The following is a 23,866-nucleotide window of genomic DNA, read 5'->3' as shown; positions in this document are numbered from 1 at the left end:
ATCTTGGATTTAAGGATCATCTGAAATCCTCTTGGAAATTTAAGGATCAAATTAAAATATTTGAAAATCTATATCTTCAGAACCACTGAACGGATAAATCCGAATTTTTTTTTTTTTTTTTTTTTTTTGTTGTTGTTGTATACAAGATCGAGGCTCGTGAAAGAGCGAAACTTCATACGTATGATTGACTACACATGAGGATTTTTTGCAAACTCTGATATCATCAGTCATGTGGTATGGCAGCCATTTTGCCTGGAAGCCTTTCATCACTGCTCGCAGTTCAAGTTTAACATTATTATTTACCAGAAGGAAGAAAGATAGAGAAGTAAAACATTCATAAATTGTATCTTTGGTACCCTCCAAAACAAGTGATACAAAAAGATATACCATATAATAACTGCACAATAAAAAAATTTTTTTTAATTCAAGGGTAAAATAAATAAATAAACCAAGCATTTACATTCCAAGTACGGTTCCAATTACTGGTAATTCTGCAAGCATCACCAAGACTACCTCAAAAATGATAGATCAGGTACTATCCTCTTTCACTCGCACAATGAAAATGGTACGGTAATCTAGCACACAAACATAACATGGAAATAATAGAACATTCCTTCTGATTTTGTTGATGCATATTCTGCTCACTTTCAGGCCCCATCAGCATTGCAGCCATAGGCATCGAGTTTTTCATATAAAAACATCTGATGGAGCCATTCCTTAAACTTCATCTGAAACCTACTTTCAGCGAAGAACACATGAAGTTATGATCCAGAAATTATTCTTCGTTTGTATGCAGAACAAGGCTGTAGTGTAGCATCATTGGCTGAGGGCACGGCTGTGCAGCTGAGGCAATGCCCTCCGCTGGCTAGGGCAGGAATTGGGCCATGGTGCCGCCGATAGCTTGCCTACTCTACGCGAAGGACACCATGGGATCTTTATCGTCCACCAACTAATGCTGGCAGACACCCCATTTAACGTCCATCCGAACACACGTAATGATGAATCATCCTGCCAGTGAGACACCGGGATGACAGTTTATAGTTGGGTCGTGATTCAAACCCAGGCTAGACAGCTTAGAGGTGAGTGTGCTTTGGTCCTATGGCCGAGGCCATCCTACCAACCATTTGCAATAACCTTGTACATAACTAACCATTGAGAGATTGGGCCAAAAACTACATATAGTCACGATATTTTAAAACATTGTGGACGGATTATGACAAAACATGGTGGATGAGTTGGGCAGGTGACAAAAACAAGCCGATTCTATTTTGGTTCAGATCTGGGGGGTGGGCGGGATGGGAGGGGATATCGTGTTGTATATGAACTCTATTTAATATTATTACCCTCGCCAGAGGAGAGGGTATTGCATTTGAGTCCGTTTGTTTGTCTGTTTGTCTGTTTGTCCACACAGAATAAATATGATTTTCTCTGCAACCGTTGGTCCGATTGACAGGAAATTTCCACCATAGGTGCAACTCCACCTGTATAATTTTTTATGATAATTATGACGTCATAGGTCACGTGGTTCGGGCGCCATCTTGGAAAATCAAAAAACTTTGCACCTCTATCTCCGAAAGCGCTGAATAGAAAAAATTGAGACATGGCTCATTGTAAAGAACTCTCCATGGGGAATAAAATATGTTAATGATGATGTCATAGGTGCCTCCATCATGTCATAATTCGACAAGTACAAAACTTAATCCTATCAAGATGAAATTTCTTGAGCGTCATGTAGGCATAAATTGGTAGAGAGAAAAAAAGAAAAAGATGACGTCATCGGTCACGTGGTTCGGCCGCCATCTTGGAAAAATCAAAAAACTTTGCACCTCTATATCCGAAAGAGCTGAATATAAAAAAATGGAGACATCGCTCCTTGTAAAGAACTCTCCATTGGGAATAAAATGTTAATGATGTCAGGTGCCTCCATTATGACGTCATAATTCGACAAGTACAAAACTTCATCCGATCAAGATGAAATTTCTTGAGCATCATCTAGGAATAAATTAGTTTAGAAAAAAAAATAATGATGACGTCATCGGTCACCTGGTTCGGTCGCCATATTTGTTTTAACACAAAAGCCTTAAAAACTACCGAAAATACATCCTGGCGAGGGTTTGCAATCTCTGATTGCTCTTTCTTGTTGATACTGCAAAATAATTGCAAGGTAAACTTTCTTTGTTGGTTACTCTAATCATTGAGGTTGAATTTTGAATTAATCTTCGGCCACCACTCTGCAAAAATGATGGATAATATACAGCGTCATTCATGTCGCAGCAGAGCTGTTTAGCCAGTGTACTGTATTCAAATCCCATACCCAAGATACAAAGCATCGAATTAGCAAAACCATCTGTTGGATAGTAATCAGTTCTGCTCTCAACCTGTTTTGTGCATCATCATCAGCAAAACTGCCCCACCTGGAGAAACTGGACATACAAACACATTTTCATCGACGTGACACAGAGAAACAATTCCCTGCGTAGTGCGTATTCCATATGGCAACTTGGATGAAAGATCAATGGTTACTGAAACCCCAATTTACACCTCAAACCCACAAGACAAAGCTGAAACGTTGTTTTGCCGGCTTTATGCGACACAGGATTTAGTTTGCCGAGCAATCATTCATTTTCCACGTGCTTGTAATCACATCCCCACTGGTTGTCTGCAATGACACGCCACACGTGTAGGCCTGCACATTTCCCATTCACCACCCAGCCCCATAATGTGTGCGCCACAAGACGTCTTAAGTTTCCTGTAAAGTGATGCCCGGTCAATGATCCATTGATCCAGACACACGTGTGGCCCCAACATTCATGTTAACAATGATCTAGTTTCTCCTGGCATTGCTTAACTGCAAGCGAGCGGCGGAGCAAAACGACAGGGCCCTCATCCCTTAATCACGGTAATGAATCCTCAACTGTCAAAAACGACCTTTAAATGAGTCATAGCCAAAACGTATTTGCATGCCAAACGTCAAACCAGTATGTAATTGAGATACGCAACCCTTTCGTAAATCATGAAAATTTGTGCATACACGTGAGTGCGCCGTGGGAAAGGCAACCTTGATTGGTACGAATACAAGACAGCAAGTGACGGTACAACCATCACATGCTGCAAACGTAAACACTGCAATGACGAAGTAAAAATCTGGAGGCAGAATTCCCAAACCAGAAGCAGAGTTAGTCGTTTTGATTTCTAAATAATTGAATCTCAGGTAAAGCTCGTATGAAGCCCTCATTACGTTTCCCATAAATAGTGAAAGAACAAAACTTCAATTCATGGTTGTGAATACAGTTCAGAGACCCCAAGGTATGTGGGGTAGACGTCACATTCACAAGATCCTCTTCCCCTTTTCGTTTTGTATGGTCCAAACCAAATGCAGTGGGCGAGGGTTTGAAAATAATGAGCCTTCGGAAAACATTGGATTTTTTTGGAATTAAAAAATAATTCTCCCTCTTCGGGGTCTTCTGTGAACGACAGGGCTAAGAAAATGTGGAGACCGTCAACATAAATAGAACCACCTTGGGAGGCCATTTTTCCCCGCAGAGCAGGGGTTGGCCTTTTTCGGGCACGTTGGTCCCCTTTTTTGAAGCAATGTTTTATGGCTGGATGCCCTTCCTGCCGCCAACCATGTTAGTCGCCTCTCGCGACACACAGGGAATTACCAGTGAACCGATACTCAATTTACCGACCTCGGAAGATGACAGGCTGAGTCAACCCCCCTGGTGTTAATTCAGCGATCACCGGGATTCGAACCCAGGATCCTAGGATCCCAAGCTGGCACCCTCACTGCTAAGCCAACACTAGGCTACCGTCAACATAAATGAAACCGTAAATTCAGATCTAGTGCCCAGCAACTTGATTACTCTCTGTTCAGCTTGGAAGAACCATAATAGATGCAGTTAATGAGCCGAGATGCCATATGAAACGTATTTTGATGAAGAGAACATGAAAGACAGTCATCAACAAGCGTTACGCCTAGGTCCCCCGTCGTTGAAGTGATGTGAGTTGACAAAGTGGCAGACGCGAGGCGGCCATCTTGGATTTTGACATGGTGACCCAATTTTAAACAGCGTTCTTCCTTATGCCTAGATACACCCACACACCAGATTAGAAGTTGGTACTTCGCTTATTTTTCACGATATTCCGCTCACAAGGTTCAGACATACATGGCGTCAGACATACATGGCGGTGGCCATCTTGGATTTTAACGTGGGTTGCACCCACACACCAAATTAGAATTCGGTCCTTCGCTTATGCATGCACGCACGCACGTTCGCCCGCACGCACGGACGCACACACGCAGGGACGCACGGACGGAGGGGAAAACCATAGTCCCCCTTTCGCTCCGCAGTGCGACGGGACAATTAGAGGCAGGATGCTCGAGAATGCCTTAATGAAACTACCTTTTTGAAAGACTCCGATTTGTTGACAAACGTGTTTTGTTTGACCTTGTCGGGCAGGATAGTGAGAATATCGGTCATCGTATTTATTTACGGGGCCTAAGGCTCTACGTTTTTATCCACTTGCAGGGCTCATGGAAGGCCTGTTACACAGATAAGGCACACTCAGACAAGAAAGGCATTGGACAACACCGGACAGCCGGTGTCCTTGGCGGAAGCAACTTCACTTCACAGAGAACTCTGGGTGCCAGAGAATTGTGGTGTCACTTTTCTCCCACAGACAGTGGTACTTTAATGCACAACTTTGCACAATATGTCAAACCATGTGCATTTCTTTACCGACTCCAGCCTGTCCCAAATGATGAAATGAAAACTTAACTTATCCCAACGGCTCTGTACATTGTGAAAAACACGACATGAAAGATGATAACGTTCAAGGTAACAAGTCTGTCTTAGTCTCCGTGATGAGGTCAGCCAATATCTTTCCTGTTTACGCAACGCAGCACGCCATCATGCTGCGATCCGATGTGCAACGCAGAATGCTTTAAGGGAAGAACAGTCTTCCATCATTTCGTCAAAACGATACGAGAAGAAATAATTTGAGCTGTTCCAAAAATATCTATTTTTCAAAATAATGATCATAGGACATGGGAGAGCGTCTCATAGGTCACAATCATATACACAGGACTCTAGTGTAACAAGCCGAGTACTCAGATGGGAACAACAAACGGGCAAACCGCAAAAAAAAAAAAACTCCTTGCTTAATTGAAGTAATTGAGTAAGAGCCATGGAATGTAAAGAAGCGTTGCCATTTGCATTCCGTACTATTGTAAAAATAAGTCGATGCCAAAGGAAATTACAGTAACTTTTAAAAAGTTTTACCCCTTCTACCGACTTCTACGACTTTTTAGCCTTCTACCGACTCCTCTCCGGCCTTGCTCCCCCAGCTATGTCTGTGCTCTGTCCCCCAAATATTCCTACAGGTCGCACAAGATCTGCCTGCAACCCTCTTATGGTTAAACTGCCAAAATCAAGACTTTCTGCTCACCGTCACTCCTTCATTCCTCTTTTCTCCCGCCTTTGGAACAAACTCCCTCACTCTCTTCAATCCCACTCCTCCCTCCAGGTTTTTAAAACAGCTGTTCACCACCATCTCTTATCTTCCCCCATCCAAAACCTTGATCTCTTCTACCCCCGTTAATGCACCCCAGATTTTTGAAATTCCGACTTCTTTCTTGAAAGTCCTAGCAGTGTCCATGTGTTTTATACCTCCCCCCCCAAACCCCCTTCCCATGCCTCCTCCCCCCAAGCCCTCTCCCTCCCACAGATCTCCCGATGTCCCTGCTCTCAAATGTTGTACGTGTGTGCTTCCCACTCTCTCCCCATCTTGTCTCCCGCTCCCTTTATGTTATGTTTTATGTGTCAGTTTGTCTTTTTGTGATTAATGTTAGCTCTCACGAGCTTCGATCTTGTATACAAAATAAACAAACAAAAAAAAATCCCAACCTAAAAGGGGAACCCAAATACATCTTTTCTGAAAACCATTGAAAATCAATCATGGTCTAAGTTGAAAGGTCGGTTTTTTTTGGCCAATTAGAAGTGTCGAAAATAGTCCTCGAGTCAATTTTCCATTTTCACCAGTGACGTCACGTAATAATATCACCTTGATATAAATGGCAGTTTACATAGAGAAAAAGTGTATTTCGAGCTCGGATTCAGATACCGATTCCTCTGTCATTAGCAACTCTGAAGGTTCTCAGTATGTTGAGCTGATCGGTGGGATTTTGAAGAAACTATTGAAGACAAAATTAGTGATGGAAATACTTTTGTGAAGATCGCAGTGTTGGTAGTGCAGATGAAAACACCGGTCGAACATCCACTACAGATAGGTCGGTTTGTTCTTCCGTTTAATTGACGGTTTATGAGGGATTTTGTATTAATTGATGAATCAGTTATATTACTCCAGAAAAAATACGGCATGGACACAATGTGGAACGGACTCAACACCTACACCGCCCAGGCACACGGTTGATGTGAGGTTGTGGAGGGATGGGGTGTAGGGTGTAGGGTATTGGTGGGTATTGTGGGTGTGATGGTTGATGGGGGATTGTCGGGGGTGGTGGAGAGGGTTGTGGGATGGTGCAAGATAACTGCCTTATTCATCAGGCTTACACTGCAGCATACTCTCGCGAGATCTCACGCGATCCCACTTGAGTCGCAAGAGCATATATATTACTTCATATAACATGGAACCAAACATACACATTGAACATGAACAGCATTACATTACATCTCCTCTCCTTCAGAAGGAAAATCAAGTTAAAGATTAAGTTTGTCCGGATGTTCGTGTGGGATGTTGGTGGGTATCGTGGGAGTGATGGTTGATAGGGGATTATGAGGGGATGGTGGAGGAGGGTCGTAGAGTGGTCATGGGTATTGCTAGCTCGGGTGATGGTTGATGGGGGATTGTTGGGGGGAGGGGAGGGAACATGACTGTGAAATGTCACACATCAAAATGCAATATTATGAAATGTGTTTTTTTTAAATAGGTGATTGGAAGAAGATGAAGATATTGGAAATCTAAAGAAATGAAACGAGCATAACATTTAGAGCAAGAATAAAGCAAGGCATAAAATTGATGAAATAACAAAGAGGAAAAGATAAAGAGACGCAAACTTGAGTACCATAAATATTGTTATGTTTGTAGGGGGAGGGGGGTTTAGGATTACTTTAGAACAGAAAGAACTGCATGGAGTAGCATGGTCCGTGTGCGAGTACGTAGCAAATTTCAATGTAATAAGTAGAGACACGTCAGCTAGAGGAGTCAGTTTGAATGTGCCTCCCATACGGAGGGTCATGCTTTGTAATAGGCAGAGAGGGATTAAGTGAAGGAAACGTGTGTAAAACCTCCTGTAAACAGCCACCGGGTGCACTGGGTGGCAGACAAGGGCAGAGAAGAGCGAGGCAGATAGCAATGGGACTATGCAGGCAATGAGAGAGGGGGGAGGGGGGGGCGGAGCTATGATCTTCTCATGAAGGGGTTGGAACCAAACACCTCGAGGGGCGGAGGGTTGTCAAGAGAGCAACGGGGAGGAGCTAAGAGGCATGATGGACCGTGGAGTTCTGAAGAGGAAGGGGCGGAGCGTTGCCCAGGGAGAAGAGGGAGTAGCCTGTAGCTCTCGGGACGGTGCGCTCACAGGAGCGGGAACAGTTCTGAGGAGATCCTAGTGTCTGAGGAGAACGCAAGAGGATTGCGCCGAGTCTGCAGAGATATGACAGAGTTCTAAGAGGAGAGGAGAGCTTTAAGGAAGTAGTCCTGCCTCCTTGCCTTAGCCCTGTGCCTGCTGTTCTCATCGGCCTTTTCGTCATCCTGCTTCATTGCCTGCTCCTAACCCATCCCCCCTCCTTATTCCCACCTCTGCTACCACCAGAGATGTCACCCGGTTTTGTCCCTTTCCCCGTGTGTGATTGTGTCTGGAGTGAGGCGCCTTAAATTCATTTAGATTTATTTTACCTCATTGTTTACCTCATTGTACATAGTTATTTGTTGCTCGTTGAATTTCTCATTTTTCCCTTCCATCCCACCATCAAATTCCCCCATTCGGTCAATCTTCCCTGGTTGTCATTTGTTTCATGAATAAACCCGTTTGTTTTTAAATGGAATAAGGAGCCTCGTGATTCTCCTCAGTCCCGTAAGCGAGCGTAAAGGCTGCCATAATTGACACAGTCTGAGGGAGTTAAAGTCTGTTCGGTCCATCCGTTCAGAGGCGACAGTGATGTTACTCACCCTGAATACGACAATATTTATTCAGAATATGAACTATAGGGAAGCAGTTAGAGAGGTTGGTTGCTCACCTGACCTGTGGAGATTCCAAAATGGCTCCAGGAAGTCTTTGTATCTCAGCAAGGCGATGACGCATAGTAGCAATCAATTCAGTATTCAGTCTCCAGATGAACACACAACTGGACAGGGTAGGAAGTGAAATAGTTAAGACATAAGGATTAAACAAGCAGGAAGAAATAGATTACAAGGTTCACTTTCTTCTTATTGAACCATCACACCCCCACTTTATTGCAAGATCCTATTATCAAGTATCTGATGCAAGGATGAGGGATTAAATCAAACGCTGCGAATCGACCCACTCAGTATGCGACATTGCGCCAATTACTCAATCTGATTTTGGTAAAAATGACCTCAGTTGCAGTGGCCACTCTATTTACATGCTAAATGGGAGTGTCACGTGATGAGTTCATGTTGAGTACCATATGACAACTCAACATCACGTGACATTCGCGACCCAACGATCAGCTGAGGTCATTGCCAGCTGAAGCAGATTAGGCAATCGGCGCAATGCTGCATATTGAGCGAGTCCAATCCCAGGATTTGATTTAATGTCTTCATTTTATTGTTACGTGGAAAGGGGGGCGGAGGTGCATAGCTAGATCATGGTACGAACAGCATGGACCATGCGAGTCATGTGACCGTGTAGTTTAGATTACTCTTGTATAACAGGGAAAATGTCAGAATAAGTGGAATTGTAAAATGTGCACTTTGGAGGCAATGGGTGTTAATTTTTAAACAGTGCAGAGTAAGCCTCTTGTGTAAAACCGAACTGGTTTCGGGTGAGGACGGGTGAGGATTTGGGCACAAAGGAACAGGGAAAGCGTATTGTGCTTTTGGAGGAATTAGCGGGGACTGTTTCGCAGGCGCACGGCAGGCCATGGTGGCGAGATCGGCTGAAGAGCACGGAGAGGGGCGTAAGACTTTTTATGAGAGCCACCCCACATTGTGGAATGGCACAGAAGATGGCATGCCCACATAAGTGGAGGGCCAATGAGCAAGATGGACCGCTGAAAACGGCGGTGCCAAAGTTTACAAGGACCGTAACCGTGTCCGAGCATGGCAGTTCTCGCCTAGTGCAGTTCGAGTTCAGGTTCTGGTTTTTGTTTTGTAGTTGGAATTGCACCACTGGTAGAACAACATCTTTCAATATCTATATCCCTCTATATATATATATAAATATCTTTCTCTCTCTCTACGCAGGGCCATGAGGAGAGTCAGGACATTGCCTTCACACCTCTTCACGTCCGTGCCCCTAGGTGCACAACAACCACAACCATTGTCACCAGCTTTGTGCCCTAAAGCCCTAGCTTGCCCCATTGTTGTGTGCGCAAGTCCGGTAATCTGCGGCATAGTTGAGTGAAGCTTTATTTGTCTTCCGTATACAAGTTTGCATGTCCCCCATTCCTAACTGTCAGCCACCAGATTTGTGCTATACTTATTGAATGTTCCGTCTACCCTTTTCCCCGTATTTCATTGTAAACTAGAATGGCACTTGGTATTGTGCATACCTCTGCCAGACTGAACAGTTTACATTTTGTATCCCACTGATATGCTGATTCAGGATCCAGACCTGAACCAAAATCTAATTTGATTGTTCTTGTAACCGAGCCAACTCATATTTAGTTTTTGGCCCAATCACTCTAGGGTGAAGAATCACTTAAAACATTTTTGGATCCGCATCCAGATCCGGATCTTCACCAAAATCAAATAATTTTGTCCTCGTCTCACACCCAACCTGTCCACCAAATTTCATCCAAATCCGTCCACAACTTTTTGAGATATCCTGCTCACAGACAAACAGACAGACAAACAGACAGACAAACAGAAAGGCAGGCAGACATGGGGGAATACATAACCTTGGTCCACTTTCGGTTGGGGGAGTAATAAACACCATATTGACTATAATAATAATTTTCCCACCTCTTGTGCCACCAAGTTCGACCTATTTTTGGGTGATCCGTGGGCAATATCAGTATTAATGAACGCAGTATTATAAACGCTGTTTAGGGATCTGCGGATGGTTTTAGACCTTCTGGCTCAGAGCGGTCTGTGTTAACGGACCCTCTGACGCAACAATCTAGCACTGAAAAAAATCACAACTTTAATCAATCTATATAATGTAAAATAATAAAGTTTAATGGATGGAGAAAGTGTGTTCCTCAAGATAAAATAACAAGCTCACTCGATGATATACTCGTAAATTTTTCCCTCTCCTTACCCTCGTTCTTCCCCACATGACTTATTTCTCCAAATCTCCTTCAATACGAGATTGATATGAGAATGATTCTGTGCTCTGTCCCCCAAATATTCCTACAGGTCGCACAAGATCTGCCAGCCCATTATGGTTAAACTGCCAAAATCTCGGCTCTCTGCTCACCTTCACTCTTTCATTCCTCTTTTCTCCCGCCTCTGGAACAAACTCCCCCACTCTCTTCAATCCCACTCCCCCTCCAGGTCTTTAAAACAGCTGTTCACCACCATCTCTTATCTTCCCCCATCCAAAACCTTAATCTTTTCTACCCCCGCTAATTCACCCCAGATCCACTTTTGTGAAATACCAACTTCTTTCCTGGAAGTCCTTGCAGTGTCCATGTGTTTTATACTTCTCCCACCTCCCCCAAGCCCTCTCCCTCCCACAGATCTCCTGATGTCCCTGCTCTCAAATGTTGTGTTTGTGTCCTTCCCCCTCTCTCCCCATCTTGACTACCGCTCCCCTTATTATATGTTTTATGTGTCTGTTTGATTTTTTGTGTGATTAATGTTAGCTCTTTCACGAGCCTCGATCTTGTATACAAAAAAATAATAATAATAATAATAATAATGTCCTTCACCCCTGCCATGTGGTGTTCCCCTTCTTCCCCCCTCTTTCTACTGTTGTTTTCGTTCCCTTAAATCCCTATCTGTTCTGTATTCTAGCTCCTCCATGAGTCTTGTCATCCCACTCCTCTCCACATTTTCCCAATCAAATCAAGTCGTTTTGATGGATATATTTTATCTGGTGTTGGTGTGGCACAGGCTTGATGGGCCAAATGGCCTCCTCCTGCATATAATTTCCTCGTTATAGTTATAGTCCTCACCCTCCCACATCTCTCTATTTTGCTCCGACAAAGGGTCCGATTCTTCCTTCTTCCCACGACGATTAGCACACATCAAACAAGGTCCTGTTGATTTAATACTTTAATCCATATATTGAAAAATAATTCATTCCATGTCTAATCATAAATATACAACCAATAACATCATATTTAATAAATAAATCAACTACGACACACATAAACAATTTGTGACAGGCAAGAACAGCATACCTGTCAGCAGACACAGAAATGAAGGACTTGCAGTCATTACTGAACTTCATGCCAGTGACAATTTCTGCCAAAAGAAAACAAAACTAGACAGTTCATACAACATGATACCCCACGCAATGTCCAAGTACCATATGTACTTAAATTTGAATAAAATTATAATTGATTATTAAATAATAAATTCCAGGATTTACTGCCGTTTTATCCAGTGTCTATTACACCACTCTATCTAACACGTTACATGAGTTCTTCATGCCTATTGTACTCGTATGTGTCCATTACAACATCCTTTAAAAATAGTAAGTTTCCTGTTTGGAATTGACTTTTCATTTTGTTTGACTGCCAGGCAGCCAGACAAAGGAGAAATATTATCTCACTCCTCTCTGTGCATATGCGGCCGGGACAAATTCAGAGCTAAAGTACAGTAAAACGAGAAACTAGTCTTCCTATTCATTTTCTGATTAGTGTTCAAAATACAACACAACACACAACAGTCATTTTAAAGCCATTTTCCCTGCTAGACCTGGGGTTAGCCTTGTGGGCCCCATGACAATCTTCTCCATTTTGACCTATTTTCTGCATCTCTCCTTGTTAACCCCCTTGCCCGCATTTCTTCTTCCACCACCTTTAGCCAAGTCTTTCTCGGTCTTCCCCCTCCTCTACTTCCTTCCACATTCATTTCCATCACTCTTCTCAACCAGTCACTTTCATCCTTCCTCAACACATGACCAAACAATCTCAACCTGTTCCTCTTCACAGCATCCATCACAGGCTCTATTCCCATCATCTTTCACAATTCATCATTTGTCTTCCTCTCTCTCAACGATACTCCGCACATCCACCGAACCATTCGCATTTCCACGCTTTCCAGCCTTCATTGAGCTCTACGTTCATGACCCATGTCTCACTCCCATAAATCATAACACTCTCACACATGCAGCATACACCTTTCCCTTCAGCTTCAAGGACACTCCCCTCCTCGTCAGCACGCAACTCAGTTCCCGAAACTTCTTCCATGCACATCTCACTCGAGCAACCGTTGCCGAGTCCGATCCACCTTCTCCATTCAGCATGTCTCCTAGGTAGCAAAATGTTTTCACACCTTCCAGCTTCACACCATCTCCAAGATCCAACTCAACATTTCCTCCATCTCCAGCTCCCTCTGTGCACACCTTACACTTGAATGTAGCTGCCACACTGGTTAATGACCCTCTCAGACCACTACATTTTGATGAACCCACTCAGCGCACATTGTACATTGAATGGAGTTCACTCAGACACCCGTCCTGCACGCAGCACACGGCCTTTTTCCACCTCACCACATGCCATCACCTTCGTTTTTCCGATATTCACATTCAGACCTTTTGTCTCCAAACATTCCTTCCACTTGTTCATCTTCTCCTTCAGTCCATCCATACTTTCCACAATCAACACAAGATATTTTGCATACAACATCTCCCACAGTAAACCCTCCTTTACATTCCGAGCCAACACCTCCATCACGGCTACAAATAGTAGTGGACTTAGTACCGACCCCTGATGCACGACCAACTTCATCTCAAACTCACCACTGTTCCCGTCCTTCGTCCTTACAGCTGTGCGTGCTCTCTTGTACATTGCCATCACTACTCTGATCAACCATTCCTCCACTCCTAACTTCCTCAATGCCCACGTCACTACTTCGCGTGGAACCCTGTCGAATGCTTTCTCCAGATCAACAAACCCAAGAAACAACTTCTTCCTCTTCTCCATGTACTTCTCCTGCAACTGCCTTACAATAAAAAGCGCGTCTGTCGTTTCTCTTCCTGGCATAAATCCAAACTGCATTTCGTCGATCTTCACTTTTTTCCTTGTCCTCCTCTCCAACACCCTTTCAAATACCTTCATTCCATGCTCCAATAATTTTATCGCTCGATACGAGCCACAGTCCAGAGCGTCACCTTTCCCCTTGTATAGCGGGGCGAGGGTTCTCAGGTCCCAATCCACTGGAATGGGGCCTCCTTTCACCACCAGATTACAGATCTCTGTCATTCTCTTCACACCCCAACTTCCCACTGCCTTTAACATACAGTGCATTCAGAAAGTATTCAGACCCCTTCACTTTTTTCACATTTTCTTATGTTGCAGCCTTATGCTGAAATCGTTTAAATTCATTTTTTTCCCTCAACAATCTACACTCACTACCCCATAATGACAAAGAGAAAACAGGATTTTAGAAAGTTTTGCAAATTTATGAAAAAAAAAAACTGAAATATCACATTGACATAAGTATTCATACCCTTTGCTATGACACTTAAAATTTAGCTCAGGTGCCTCCCATCTATCTTGATCATCTTTGAGATGTTTCTACACCTTGATTGGAGTCCACCTGTGGTAAATTCAATTGATTGGACATGATTTGGAAAGGCACCCACCTGTCCATACAAGGTCTCACAGCTGACAATGCATATCAGAGCAAAAACCAAGCCATAAGGTCGAAGGAACTGCCTGTAGAGCTCAGAGACACGATTGTGTCGACGCACAGATCTGGGGAAGCCTACATTAAAAAATCTCTGCTGCATTGAAGGTTCCCAAGAGCACAGTGGCCTCCATAATCCTTAAATGGAAGAAGTTTGGAACAACCAGGAGTCTTCCTAGAGATGGCCGCCCGGCCAAACTGAGCAATCGGGGGAGAAGGGCCTTGGACCAAGAACCCGATGGTCACTCTGGTTGAGCTCCAGAGATCCTGTGTGGAGATGGGAGAAACTTCCAGAAGGACAACCATCACTGCAACACTCCATAGATCTGGGCTTTATGGCAGAGTGGCACAGGGAAGCATCTCCTCAGTGAAAGACACATGAAAGCCCACTTAGAGTTTGTAAAAAAGCACCTAAAGGACTCTCAGACTGTGAGAAACAAGATTCTGTGGTCTGATGAAACCAAGATTGACCTGTTTGGCTTCCGTCTGGCCACACTGCCATAAAGCCCAGATCGGTGGAGTGTTGCAGTGATGGTTGTCCTTCTGGAAGTTTCTCCCATCTCCACACAAGATCTCTGGAGCTTAGCCAGAGTGACCATCGGGTTCTTGGTCACCTCTCTTAGCACGGCCCTTCTCCCCCGATTGCTCAGTTTGGCCGGACGGCCAGCTCGAGGAAGAGTCCTGGTTGTTCCAAACTTCTTCCATTTAAGAATTATGGAGGCCACTGTGCTCTTGGGAACCTTCAATGCAGCAGAGATTTTTTTGTGGGCTTCCCCAGATCTGTGCCTCGACACAATCCTGTCTCTGAGCTCTGCAGGCATTTCCTTCGACCTCATGGCTTGGTTTTTGCTCTGATATGCATTGTCAGCTGTGAGACCTTATATAGACAGGTGTGTGCCTTTCCAAACCATGTCCAATCAATTGAATTTACCACAGGTGGACTCCAATCAAGGTGTAGAAAAATCTCAAAGATGATCAAGAGAAATGGGAGGCACCTGAGCTACATTTCAAGTGTCATAGCAAAGGGTCTGAATACTTATGTCAATGTGATATTTCAGTTTTTTCTTTTCAATAAATTTGCAAAACTTTCTAAAATCCTGTTTTCTCTTTGTCATTATGGTGTATTGAGTGTAGATTGATGAGGGAAAAAATGAATTTAAACGATTTCAGCATAAGGCTGCAACATAACAATGTGAAAAAGTGAAGGGGGCTGAATACTTTCTGAATGCACTGTATCTCCCACAACTCCCGTCGGCCCTCATGCTTTTCTACTCTTCATCGTTTCTATCGCTTCCTCAACTTCTTTCTCAGTTATCTTCTCTGCCAGTCCTAAAACTGGGTGACTATCGATGTTGTTGTCCAATTCTTTGGGAATTGTTCCAAAGTAAATTGCTCTCTCTCATGCACAGGTTTATCCCATCTCATCTTCAGTTGTCATACCCTTCCTCCTGTCCATGGTACACGGAATCTTGTGGTGAGGCTGTTGCCCAGAAACAACTTGCTTTCGTCTCCTGGAAAGCAAATCCAACGAAAGGAAATCTCATTTCCTTTCACAAAGCCCGAAACAAGTGTGTGTCCACCCTCAGGAGAGCCAGGAAACAATATCTCTCCATTCTCAAGACCGAACTCTCTTATCTGTCTCCCTTTTCCAAATCCTGGTGGCGTCTGGTCAAATCTGTTTCAGGTGTTTGTTCCCCCTCCATCCCCTCCCTCACCTCAAACGGCTACACGGCTGACTCCGCACGTGAAAAAGCTGAATGCCTCAACTCTGTGTTTGCCTCTAAATCTTGTGTCCAAAACCCATCCCTCTCTGTACCCACCGTACCCAGTCGTACCCAGCTGCTCCTGGACTCCGTGTCCTTTCCTCCTGACAAGGTGGAAAAGTTTCCGTCAACCCTCGACTCTGATTCTGCAACTGGTCCTGACGGCATCAGCCCACGGGTCCTAAAATCATGTTCTTCCGCTCTTTCACTCCCTCTCTCTGTTCTCTTCACCCTCTCTTTTGCTCAAGGTCATCTGCCATCTGTTTGGAAATCAGCCAACATCACCGCTTTGCACAAAAAAGGTGCAAAAACAGATCCTAGCAACTACAGACCAATCAGCCTTCTCCCAATTATCAGCAAAGTCATGGAATCCATCATTGCTTCAGATATGAAATCTTTCCTCTTCTCCAATGGCTTGATCTCTGACCATCAATTTGGTTTCAGACCTGGTCACTCTACTCTGGACATGCTGCTTCAGCTTTCTCAACAATGGATGGAGGTCCTCAATGCCAAACAGGAAATTAGAGCTGTCTCCCTTGACATTTCACGTGCCTTCGATACGGTCTGGCACCCCGCTCTGCTCACCAAACTCTCCTCCTTTGGTATCCATGGAAATCTCCACGGATGGCTGGCGGACTTCCTCTCCAGTCATAGTCAACGTGTGGCCCTGAATGGGTTTCTCTCATCTCCTCTTCCTGTTCAGGCTGTAGTTCCCGAAGGCAGTGTTCTGGGCCCTGTGCTTTTTCTGGTCTTCATCAATGCTCTCTCTGACTCTCTTGAAAATCCTCTCTATCTCTTTGCTGACGACTCTACTCTCTGTCGCTCCATTCCTCATCCCTCAGATCAGCAGTCTGCAGCCTCCTCACTCTCTACAGACCTGGACAAAATCACAGACTGGGCAAACAAGTGGAACATGTCTTTCAATCCTGACACATCTCACACTCTTACGATGTCTCTCCGAAAAGACCGACTGGACAACCCTCCCATCCACTTTCTGAATAATCCTCTCCAAGAAGTTCTGTCACTCAAGCTTTTGGGTCTCACTATCTGCCATGATCTTTCCTGGGAAAACCACATTTCAAATCTGGCCTCCAAAGCCAGTCGCCGACTGGGCATCCTCCGTCGTGCGAAGTCCTTCCTTGGTACACCTGAGCTCCTCACCACTTACAAGGCTTTCATCTGCAGCTCTATGGAATACTGCTCTCCCCTCTGGTCTGGTGCTCCTGCCTCACACCTAGCTCGTCTTCACGCTGTTGAAACCAAAGCGTTCAGAATCATTGGAATCTCCAGCGATGAAGCTAACCCCAAGGGCCTTTCACTCACTCACCGCAGGCAGGTTGGTGGTCTTTCCGTCTTCTACTGACTCCTCTCTGGCCTTGCCCCCCCAGCTCTCTCTGGGCTCTGTCCCCCAAATATTCCTGCAGGTCGCACAAGATCTGCCTGCAACCCTCTTATGGTTAAACTGCCAAAATCAAGACTTTCTGCTCACCTTCACTCCTTCATTCCTCTTTTCTCCCGCCTCTGGAACAAACTCCCTCACTCTCTTCAATCCCACTCCACCCTCCAGGTCTTTAAAACAGCTGTTCACCACCATCTCTTATCTTCCCCCATCCAAAACCTTGATCTTTTCTACCCCCGCTAATTTCACCGAAAATCCTACACTTTTTTTGAAATACCAACTTCTGTCCTGGAAGTCCTTGGTCTCCTTTTGTTTTATACCTGTCCCCCCCCCCCCCCCACCCCTTCCCACGCCTCCTCCCCCCAAGCCCTCTCCTTCCCACACTTCTCCCTGCTCTCAAATGTTGTGATTGTGTGCTTCCCCTTCTCTCCCCATCTTGTCTTCCGCTCCCTCTTTTTATATATTTTGTTTGTCTGGTTGATTTGTTTGTGAAATAAATGTTAGCTCTTTCACGAGCCTCGATTCAGTATACAAAAAAAAAAAAAAAAAAATTCATTCTTTGCATTCAACAGCATTTCCATATATCTCTTCCATCTTCCTTTAATTCCATCTGGGTCCACAACAATTTGTCCTACTTCATCCTTCAAGCAACTCACCCCCATCACATCACACCTCTCTTTCGCTATCTGCTTTGCAATCCTGAATACTGCTTTCTGACCCTCTTCCGAATCCAAGCGTTCTCCGAACATTTTCCTACATCCCTCCTGCGCCTTTGCTCCCTCTTTCTTTGCAGCCTTCTTGGCTGCCTTATAACTTTCATGCTCTGCCTTTTCTGCCCCCGTACCCTTCCCCTTCTGCCACTCCTTGAACTTCTTCCTCTTCTTGTCAATCCTCTTTCCAACTTCATCATCCCACCACCATGTTTCCGAGTGCCTCGGTGGTCCTTTTGTCCATCCACATACCTCACCAACGGCTCCAAACAGACTATCTTTCATTGACATCCAACCACTTTCAAGCTCAACCACATCATCCTCTGCCATACTCAGCCTCTTTTAATGCCTCCCTCACTGTCATCTCTTTCAACCTCCACACCTTCATTCTCGGTTGGTACTTCACCCGCCGCACTCTCCTCGCACCTTTCGCCCTTATGTCGCAGACAACCAAGCGGTGCTGTGAAACAGCCTCCTCCCCCGGGATCACCTCTGTGTTCCGGAGGTGCCCCCTATCTCGCCTACACACCATCAGGTAGTCAACAGTTGTCGTCGACCCACCTGACGTGAATATAACAAGCTTATTATCCTCTTTCTGGAACTGAGTATTACAAATCAATAAATCAGCTCCATCAGCAAACTCCAAAATCCTTTCACCTTCTCCATTCCTCACACCATATCCATAACCCCCATGAACTCCCTCAAAACCGTCCACACTCCTTCCCACATGTCCATTTAGGTCTCCTCCTACCACAACAACTTTCTCATCTTTCACGTTTTCCATCAGCTTCTCTATAGCACACCAGAACTTGTCCTCTTCATCGCTCCGACCAACCTGCGGAGCATATCCCGAGATGACGTTCACCAAGAGCTTTCCAATCATCATTTTCACCATCATCAACCTATCACTCACTCTAGTCACACTCACCACACTGTCTTCAAACTCCTCAGAAAACAGGACACACACACCAGGACACAAACACCATTGGCGCATGCGCAAGATTGGAGGTCTCGTCGCTTCAAAGCTGTCCATGCGCGCTCGCTTTCGAAGTTAAGTAACTTTTCACAATTGTGTTTTTGTCGAAACTGTATCTTTCTCTCGGTGTATGTACCTATTGGGGTGTCTTTAATAGTATTCTTGGCGTTGGTTTTTCATACCTGTGTACAGAATCGTCGGTCTTTCGTATCACGTATTCTGAGGCCTAAGTGTAGTACTAGGCTACCGTGTCCGACCTTGGCTTGAGGCTTTGTTTTTGTCTCAGCGGTTCTCCGATCGTGCTGCAATTTCTTTCCGGTCTCTGTTTTTCACGGTCTTTTCATCCCATACTTCCTTGTTTTAAAATCTCAAAAAAAAAAAAAAAAAAAAAAAAAAATTCCTTCTGTTCTTATTCGTTTATTCGTTCTTATTTGTTCATTCGTTCTTCGACCACGTTGTTTGTGATCACGTGATCACGTTGTTAAAAAATGTCTCATCTGACCCCTGAAGACCTGTATTCTGTCATATTCTATAACACCTTTTTCTTCTTCTTCTCTAAAAGGATGCTTTCGACTTGCTCACCAAATCTATTCATTCCAAAAAAAAATTCCATCTCTTATAGTGCATCTTTCATTCATTCACTAAACTCTCCAGCACTCCATCCTCCCTCCAGCGTCCTCAAACGTATTTTTGACTCGAATGTCTCAAGAAACTCATTTTGCAATAAATGTTCGTTTCCCATTAATCGTACACTTTTCAAAATCCCATCACCCCAAAATCCCATTTCCCATCACCCCTCCCCTCTAAATATACCCCCTTGCCCCTCCCCTCCAAATCATCCCCATCACCCATCTCTTTCAAATCTTCCCCCTTGCCCCTCCCCTCCAAATCTTCCCAATCACCCATTCCTTTCAAATCTCCCCCCACACCCCTCCCCTCCGAGACTCTCCCTCGCTCCTCCCCTCCTAGACTCCCCTCTCACCCCTCCTCCTCAAAGCGTCCTCCCCGCTTCTTCCCCCTTCCAACTTTCACCTTCATCTCCCTCAACCTTCTGCCTCGCTCTTCCCCCTCGTCAAATAACACCTCACTGTGCCTCTCCCAATCACCATCAAACCTTTTGTCTGCCCCATTCTTCCCTTTCTCCAAGCTATTCTGTAATCTCCGACACACCTTCAACAGCTCTCCCTACCTCTTCCTCCTCTTCCACATCTTAGCCTACCACTCCCCCCCCCCCCCCCCCGTTCTGTATCCGATGCTCCCCCTTCCTCTTCCTTAACAGTATGGACCTCAAACATCCGGGGCCTTCGCTCAAACTTGTCTGATCTCTCCATACAGGTTGCTTCTGACAAACCAGACGTGATCTGCTTAACAGAAACTTTCCTCCTTCATGATGTCTCTGATTCCTTGGTATCTCTCCCAGGTTACTCCCTCCTCCGGTATGATATACCTGAGCCTCGTCCTGGAGGTGGGGTTGCTATCTTTATAAAAAACTCTCTTCCTCACTCGCCCTGCACTGCCCTCTCTCCACCTCAACCCCAGGAATACCTTTGGCTACGGTTTCCCCTTCGCTCCCACCTTTTGTTCATATGTGTGTTGTACCGTCCACCAAACAGTGATGACTCCATCTACATCTCGCTGTCTGAGAATATGGACCAACTTCTATCTACCCATCCCAACTCTCTCTTCCTCATATGTGGTGATTTCAACTGTCACCATGCCAGTTGGCTGGGTGTGGGTACCTCTCTCACCAGCCATGGCTCTTCAGCAAAGGACTTCTGTGACTCACTGGGACTGACACAATCTGTCAATTTCCCGACCCGGATTTCAGTCAACGGAGCATCTTCTCTTCTGGACTTGGTTATGACTAACTTCCCTGAAAATGTCTGCTGCTCTTCTTCTGCTCCAATCGGCTCTTCTGATCATGTGCTTGTTAAAGTGGACATCTCTCTGACCATTCTCAGAGAGCCTCCTCAGCGTCGACGAGTCTGGCATTTCACTCAGGCCAACTGGCACGGTCTTCAAGCAGCCATCAATCATCTGGACTGGTCTCCCATCTCTACTGCCTCCGACATCAATTCTTCCTGGGAATTCTTCCAAAGCAAACTGCTCTCTCTCATCCACAGATTTATCCCATCTCATCTTCTGTTGTCATACCCTTCCTCCCGTCCATGGTACACGGAATCTTGTGGTGAGGCTATTGCCCAGAAACAACTTGCTTTCGTCTCCTAGAAAGCAAATCCAACGGAAGGAAATCTCATTTCCTTTCACAAAGCCCGAAACAAGTGTGTGTCCACCCTCAGGAGAGCCAGGAAACAATATCTCTCCGATCTCAGGACCGAACTCTCTTATCTGTCTCCCTCTTCCAAATCCTGGTGGCGTCTGGTCAAATCTGTTTCTGGTGTTTGTTCCCCCTCCATCCCCTCCCTCACCTCAAATGGCCACACGGCTGACTCCGCACGTGAAAAAGCTGAATGCCTCAACTCTGTGTTTGCCTCTAAATCTTGTGTCCCAAACCCATCCCTCTCTGTACCCACCGTACCCAGTCGTACCCAGCTGCTCCTGGATTCTGTGTCCTTTCCTCCTGACAAGGTGGAAAAGTTTCTGTCAACCCTCGACTCGGATTCTGCAACTGGACCTGACGGCATCAGCCCACGGGTCCTAAAATCCTGTTCTTCCGCTCTTTCACTCCCTCTCTCTGTTCTCTTCACCCTCTCTTTTGCTCAAGGTCAACTGCCATCTGCTTGGAAATCTGCCAACATCACCGCTTTGCACAAAAAAGGTGCAAAAACAGATCCCAGCAACTACAGACCAATCAGCCTTCTCCCAATTATCAGCAAAGTCATGGAATCCATCATTGCTTCAGATATGAAATCTTTCCTCTTCTCCAATGGCTTGATCTCTGATCATCAATTTGGTTTCAGACCTGGACACTCTACTCTGGACATGCTGCTTCTGCTTTCTCAACAATGGATGGAGGTCCTCAATGCCAAACAGGAAATTAGAGCAGTCTCCCTTGACATATCACGTGCCTTCGATACGGTCTGGCACCCCGCTCTGCTCACCAAACTCTCCTCTTTTGGTATCCATGGAAATCTCCACGCATGGCTGGCGGACTTCCTCTCTAGTCGTCGTCAACGTGTGGCCCTGAATGGGTTTCTCTCATCTCCTCTTCCTGTTCAGGCTGGAGTTCCACAAGGCAGTGTTCTGGGCCCTGTGCTTTTTCTGGTCTTCATCAATGATCTCTCTGACTCTCTTGAAAATCCTCTGTATCTCTTTGCTGATGACTCTACTCTCTGTCGCTCCATTCTTCATCCCTCAGATCGGCAGTCTGCAGCCTCCTCACTCTCTGCAGACCTGGACAAAATCACAGACTAGGCAAACAAGTGGAACATGTCTTTCAATCCTGACAAATCTCACACTCTTACGATGTCTCACCGAAAAGACCGACTGGACAACCCTCCCATCCACTTTCTGAATAATCCTCTCCAAGAATTTCTGTCACTCAAGCTTTTGGGTCTCAGTATCTGCCATGATCTTTCCTGGGAAAACCACATTTCAAATCTGGCCTCCAAAGCCAGTCGCCGACTGGGCATCCTCCGTCATGCGAAGTCCTTCCTTGGCACACCTGAGCTCCTCACCACATACAAGGCTTTCATCCGCAGCTCAATGGAATACTGCTCTCCCCTCTGGGCTGGTGCTCCTGCCTCACACCTAGCTCGTCTTCACGCTGTTGAAACCAAAGCATTCAGAATCATTGGAATCTCCCGCGATGAAGCTAACTCCAAAGGCCTCTCACTCACTCACCGCAGGCAGGTTGGTGGTCTTTCCGTCTTCTACCGACTCCTCTCTGGCCTTGCCCCCCCCAGCTCTCTCTGGGCTCTGTCCCGCAAATATTCCTGCAGGTCGCACAAGATCTGCCTGCAACCCTCTTATGGTCAAACTGCCAAAATCAAGACTCTCTGCTCACCTTCACTCCTTCATTCCTCTTTTCTCCTGCCTCTGGAACAAACTCCCTCACTCTCTTCAATCCCACTCCACCCTCCAGGTCTTTAAAACAGCTGTTCACCACCATCTCTTATCTTCCCCCATCCAAAACCTTGATCTTTTCTACCCCCGCTAATTTCACCCCAATTCAACTTTTTTGAAATACCAACTTCGGTCCTGGAAGTCCTTGGTGTCCTTGTGTTTTATACTTCTCCCTTCCCCCCCCTCCCCCCCCCCTTCCCACGCCTCCGCCCCCCAAGCCCTCTCCCTTCCACACATCTCCCTGCTCTCAAATGTTGTTTGTGTGCTTCCCCTTCTCTCCCCATCTTGTTTTTTCGCTCCCTCTTTTTATATATTTTGTTTGTCTGATTGATTTGTTTGTGAAGTAAATATTAGCTCTTTCACGAGCCTCGATTCAGTATACAAAAAAAAAAAAAAAAAATTCATGCCTCCTGGGCACCCTTGCCCCACAAACTTGAATTTCTGTCCCTGCCTACCCTTCACCATTCTCACACCTCTTTCCTTCCATCTCGTCTCCTGCACACAACACATGTCCACTCTTCTTCTGACAAATACTTCCACCACTTCTCCTGATCTCCCTGTCATTTACCCTACATTCCATGTCCCAAACCTCAGAAACCGATCTCCACGTCGGGCATCAGACGTTTCGTCGTCATAAATGGAGTGATTTCCACCCTTGCTTCGATCGGGTTCCCCACCTTGAGTTTTGACGAGAGGGAGTGGGGTCCCCCACGGGGTACTTCGGGCTGTACCCTGCCCATATGTAGTTGTAATTGTCATGGTTCTCTTTTTGAGGCAATGTTTTTTATGGCCCGATGCCCTTCCTGACGCCAACCCTTTTAGGGTTCAAAACATAACATTCAATTTCAATAATTTGTTCCTCGATCACAAACTAACAACACAGACGGATGGACGGATGGATGGATGGATGGACCTGAAGCAATTCCTTCACCCCGTTTTCTGCTTCGGGTGCGCGGAGTAAAAATATCCTTCAACAGCATAACAGTTG

General features: G+C 45.4%; 1 protein-coding gene across 5 annotated transcripts in view; it reads right to left on the bottom strand.

Moving 5' to 3' along the window:
• The window catches only part of LOC137426748 (mitogen-activated protein kinase-binding protein 1), a 214,895-nt gene that overhangs the window by 87,915 nt on the left and 103,114 nt on the right, over positions 1 to 23,866 (bottom strand). For all 5 annotated transcript variants that reach the window (XM_078779071.1, XM_078779067.1, XM_078779068.1 and 2 more), the window contains 2 exons: positions 11,550 to 11,613; positions 8,256 to 8,363 (listed from right to left, as the gene is read on the bottom strand). In XM_078779071.1, coding sequence (XP_078635197.1) covers positions 8,256 to 8,363; positions 11,550 to 11,613 — 172 coding nt within the window. The remainder of the gene's footprint in view (positions 1 to 8,255; positions 8,364 to 11,549; positions 11,614 to 23,866) is intronic.

This window comes from Myxine glutinosa, chromosome 5 (assembly GCF_964187855.1).
Source record: "Myxine glutinosa chromosome 5, kmMyxGlut1.1, whole genome shotgun sequence".
NCBI classification, from domain to species: Eukaryota; Metazoa; Chordata; class Myxini; order Myxiniformes; family Myxinidae; genus Myxine; species Myxine glutinosa.
This window is presented reverse-complemented; position numbering and strand designations above follow the sequence as displayed.